Source organism: Pundamilia nyererei, unplaced genomic scaffold, assembly GCF_000239375.1.
Source record: "Pundamilia nyererei isolate P.nyererei 1_Seehausen unplaced genomic scaffold, PunNye1.0 scaffold00197, whole genome shotgun sequence".
In the NCBI taxonomy this organism is placed as follows: domain Eukaryota; kingdom Metazoa; phylum Chordata; class Actinopteri; order Cichliformes; family Cichlidae; genus Pundamilia; species Pundamilia nyererei.
In genome coordinates this window covers 333,806-338,826 of record NW_005187598.1, presented here as the reverse complement: position 1 = coordinate 338,826, position 5,021 = coordinate 333,806, and the positions used below count along the sequence as shown (strand labels likewise).

The 5,021-nt window shown below is 44.3% G+C and overlaps 1 protein-coding gene across 1 annotated transcript in view; it reads right to left on the bottom strand.

Annotated features, from left to right (window-relative positions):
• Positions 1 to 652: 652 nt before the first annotated feature.
• Positions 653 to 5,021, bottom strand: part of cyp17a1 (cytochrome P450, family 17, subfamily A, polypeptide 1) — a 5,988-nt gene continuing 1,619 nt past the window's right edge. The window contains exons 3-8 of the mRNA XM_005747419.1: positions 4,665 to 4,900; positions 4,286 to 4,372; positions 3,750 to 3,968; positions 3,038 to 3,207; positions 2,662 to 2,765; positions 653 to 2,026 (exon numbers count right to left, since the gene is read on the bottom strand). Of these exons, the coding sequence (XP_005747476.1) occupies positions 1,746 to 2,026; positions 2,662 to 2,765; positions 3,038 to 3,207; positions 3,750 to 3,968; positions 4,286 to 4,372; positions 4,665 to 4,900 (1,097 nt within the window). The 3' untranslated portion in view covers positions 653 to 1,745. The remainder of the gene's footprint in view (positions 2,027 to 2,661; positions 2,766 to 3,037; positions 3,208 to 3,749; positions 3,969 to 4,285; positions 4,373 to 4,664; positions 4,901 to 5,021) is intronic.

The window sequence follows — 5,021 nt, the reverse complement described above, 5'->3', positions numbered from 1 at the left end:
GTTTGTATGATATACATCCTGAAGCCCAAAGTCTAAACGCAGCATCTGATTCTTGTTGGGTGAGAACCTGGTGATGCCACATTGAAGTATTTTGTGAGGTAATTCTTTTAACTTGTTTCTCGTGTCATATTAAATTTTTCTTGTATGACAAACTGGTTTGAAGTGCTTTTGCAGTTACATGTATGAGACATAAAAACATAGAAAGAGGTCGTTTTAGAGCATACGTTTCCACATGGGCCCAATATTTGCTCTTTAAATAAAACAGAATGGCCCTTAATGGACAGAGCAACAATGTAGAGTAGTAAGGTGAGAAGGATAAAATGGGAACGTTTGATGTGACGCTGCAGGTGTGATTGCAGTCACACTGATGAAGGGTGCAGATGCAGGACGATGATTCGTTTATGACTCAACACCAAATTAAAAGAAAAGCCGGAGCAACAGGAGACAAACTGTTGTCACAGGTTCCTGCGAGCTGGGTCTGGATATGTTTATGTATACATCCTTGTCCTTAAGCAGTTCTCCTACTTATATGTATATGCAAGTATATTTACTATATTGAGTAAACATAAACATAAACATTACATTTGATAGAGGGTGTGGCGAAATCAATCAATGCAGAGCAGTGAGACAAACCACGGAGGCCCCAGAGAAGTGCAATCAAACGATGAGTTTATTTACCAGGAGAAAACATCAGCACATGTCCTCTGACCAAAATACATGTTGTGGACACTTACAAAGCAGTGGGGTACACGCCCCCCCATGGCGTCAATGACAGATCAGAATAGGTTCCAGACAGTAGTCACAGTTAATCGTACATCTTTAATGGCTACAAACAGACATAGAACTTCTCTTTTCTATAACACCTTCCAAACAAGGCAATAAACTTCAAGCCCTCAGAGCGTCTGAGGCTAATTATTGACTCTGGTCATCTGTTGCCAAGTAGAGTAAAATATAGTGAGACTCCAAATGAGTTAAGGCCTCAGGCCGGACACATTCCTAGATTATATGTGTTATATGTACTGTAAGCATGTATGCAGTCATCCTTCTATGTTCTAGTTTCCCTCAGCATGGATCACCTGGACAGTCACGCCAGTGAAGCTTTAATGAACCGAACATCAACTTGAAATAAGCACAGATATGCAATGTGCATAAAATACTTCTGGCTGTACCTGTAATAAAAGTTATCATAATAAAAGGATCCTCAAATGGACATCTTCAATAAACAGCTGTAATGCAGTATCAAGACTGTGAGAAATATTATTAAGTGGAATGATGCTGTAAAGAATGTTATTAATGCAGTTATAATGATGCAGGTTATACGGCAGCAATAAAAGAATTTCTGTATCTCCACACCGGACATCCTGTTCCTTTCACTGCAGTACATTCCTACCGTGTAAACCTTTATTTGTGTTCTCAGGATCAAAATAAAGTGGTTACATTTTGAGATTACCTGGTTACATCTTTGTGTTGTGGGTTCGTTTTTGCAGTAAATTTTGGGTGTACATCCTGTGTTATGTGATCTCATCACAGACGTCACCTTGTACATTTGAAAATGAGAAAGCATCCTGCCTCCTGATGTCAGCAGAGTCAGCGACATCGGCCGATATGTCTCCTCACAGTAGAAAAATAAAGAGACTGTTTGGAGCTGTTACAGGAGACTGTTACACTTCAGAAAAATAAGATTGTCACAGTGCTGCAAGCTTGCTTTCCTTCTTGATGGTGCGTACGTATTCACAGCCATAGGACTATTCTGCCTGGCACTTATGTCTTGCCCAGTCTGGTCTGATTGTGGCATTCACCTTGTACTTGGCCGGCTGCAGGACCACTCCAAACTTTCCCTCCAGACTTGGCAGATCATGGCCTGGTGGGACAGTCAGAGTGAAGCGCTGCAGGATCCAGGACAGGAAGAGAAAGAGCTCCATCTTGGCCAAGGCCTCACCTAGACATACTCTCAGCCCAGCACCGAAGGGCAGGTAGCTGGGTGATGGGATCGTCAGTCCTGTGCCTTCACTATTCAAGAACCGGCCTGCAGAGCAACAACAACAGGTTTCACCAGCTGTGATGGTCACAGAAGCTAAACTAAAAGAACTGTCAGATCCAGCCTGTATACATATGTTGGTTCAGGACTTCATGTATTTGTCTCGATCTTAAAACAGTGGCGGTGAATCAAACGGGAACAAGACTCCAGGTATCCCCTAAGGTGAGGGTTTCCTGGTGAGACACTGACTTGCTGCTATTAGAGTCCTTTCTCCTTGGACTTTCAGATTCCTTGGAGAATTTGAAAGTCCAAAAATTATCGTTTGATGCATGCTCAGTGATCCAGGTAAGTAAATCCCCAAAGGTTGATTCTGTTCATCTGGACGTGGCCGTTTTTTTAGTGGCAGAAACGTTTCGTCACTCATCCAGGTGACTTCTTCAACCCAAAAACGATCAAAAACAGGGTGTTTGTCGGGTCTTTAACATACAATTCAAAGCACCCTGATGTCACTGTTATTGTGTATTAACTTAAGTAGCCAAAAGCCATAACAATGATAGGAGCCAGAGACAGTGTCTGCCTTTCTATCACCATTAATCATCCTTGACTGAGGGAAGAAACCAAACAGAGAATAAAATCAGTTTCCATAACTGGATATTAAACTGTGGACAGATGTTTGCTCTTACCAGGGTCAAACCGCTCTGGGTTCTTCCACTCCTTCTCGTCATGGTGCAGAGCCCACAGGTTGATAATGACTCGAGTTCCCTTCCTCACTGTGAAATCTCCAAGGCTACAGAGACAAGAGCTCCCAGTTCACTCATGGGATTGACAACGGTGTTTGTGCATCAGGTAAATGTATTTTTAAGACTTCATTCAGAAACAGAAGATCCCAGATCAGTCCTACTTGTCAGTACAGAGCAGTAAGCTTGCTGTCCTAATAAACAGCCTGGTCACTTTTCACAGAAGTGTGTCATTTTAATAGATCGACGCAGTCAGCAGTCACCTCTGCTGTGTGTCAACATGGCTTTATTAAATGGGTGAACTCAGCGAGCATCACTGTACCTGGTGTCACAGAGAGCCACGTGGGGGATGAGTAGAGGTGCCACGGGGCGAATCCGTAATAACTCCCTAATGGTGGCCTCCAGATAGGGCAGACTGCCTCGGTCGGTGAGTTTAGGAGAGCGGCTGTCACCCACCGTCCTGTCCAGCTCATCCTGGATACGTCTTTGCACCTAAACATGAAGCAGTAGAGTCACTGTGCATCGGAGATGCTCTTTAACGGCTTCACACACTCAGCATTCACACGTTTTTCTCTGTTGCATTTGATTAGAATCAATAAAAATATTATTCCCATTGGCTGCTGCAAGTTGGACATTAATGGGAATAAAGGGCGTGGCACGCTACTACACAAGTTCAGATTAACATCACTTACGTGTTGTGAGACTTGGCATGTTTTCATATGTGTGCTTTCACATTCACACTCCAGGCAGGTGAGTAACCTGATCTGCAGCTGCAGCCACCTGCAGCCTGTATGCTTCATTCAGCTGTGGTTTTCTTGCAGCTTGACAACAACTGAGTTTATTAATGACTTTGTGTGTGCTGATGATGTTGCATAGGTATAGTTTGTAAAAAGATGCTTAAACTTAATTAGATTCAGAGTTTTAAACATGTTTTAGACCACAGACAGAGAGGAGGAGAAGGGTCGTTTTCATCAGACATCTTTGAAACCCACGCCACGCGCCTCGTGGAAACACTGCTGCTGATCGAGCCTTACCTCTGGGTGATGAATCAGGTACGTTATGGCCCATTTGAGCACAGTGGTAGTGGTTTCCACGCCAGCGCCAAAGATGTCTCCCACTGTCATGAGAATGTGGTCATCACTCAGGCCCACGGACTCTGCACTTATCTCTGATGTGTTGTTGTTCTCCGCACTGCGCTTGGCTCTTAGCAGAGCGTCTATCAGGTCTCTCTGCACGTGGTCGCTGTAATTCACCTGTGAGGGAGCAGCATGCCAGCGTACAGGATACAGCGTACAGAACGCTTTGTATTTATTTAGCAAAGCAACCTAATGTGACCGCCGTAGTCAAGTATGTCTCTGTGTGATAATGTCCACCATCTCACAGCTGCACAGGATCACAGCTCTACTACAACATTGTGGTTTTTCTGCCTCAAATGTTGCCGATGCATTTGTACAAATGAAAGGAACCAAGTATGTGGTATAAGGTACGGGGCACATGACCAAGACAGCAGTTTGTACTGTACACTACCTTTAAATTTCAAACACTAATGGCCCCGTGGTTAAAGGGTTACCTTGTGTTCATCAAATTTCTTCTGTAGAAGTTTGTCTCTGATGGAAACACAGTGTTTCAGGAGACGTAGGTCTGCATTAGGAAAGATCTGTGATAAAGACAAAAACAGCCTGATAAACATCACGGTGCAACTGTCACCTTCTTGCTCATCGCTCACAATGTGCTGCGAGAGCTCGATGGTGCTAGCATCATTATAAACATGCACTGCAAATGTGTGTGGATCAGACACTCTTCACATTCTTTCACCATAAATTCTAAGAAACACCAGAGTGGCAGTAATCCCACTAAGGAAACGCAACGAGGCGGCCTTTATCTTTCTGTTGATTGCCTACATTTACACTGCGGTCTGATTGTTTCTGCTCTGAGTTCTTGCTGCTTACCTGCAGCCAGGGGAAAATGTCCACCAGGCTGTCTTTGGCCACAGTGTCCACAATGCCCTGGCTGTACTGCAGCATATTCTCAAACTCTGAGTCGCCTCGGCAGTAGGACGAGTTGAAGCAGAGAGAGCAGATAACGTTGGTGACGGCGCGAGTCAGCTCAGGAGAAAGATCCAGGGCCAGCCCCACGTCTGCTGCCTCTGACAGCACGGAGCACAGAGACTGGGCCTCTGCACAAACTGGGCAAGACAAAGTTCATTACCTTAGAAACACTACAGCAGATATTACTGCATTTGGAGCATTTGAAATCTCTCTGTACACACACACACACACACACACACACACACACACACACACACA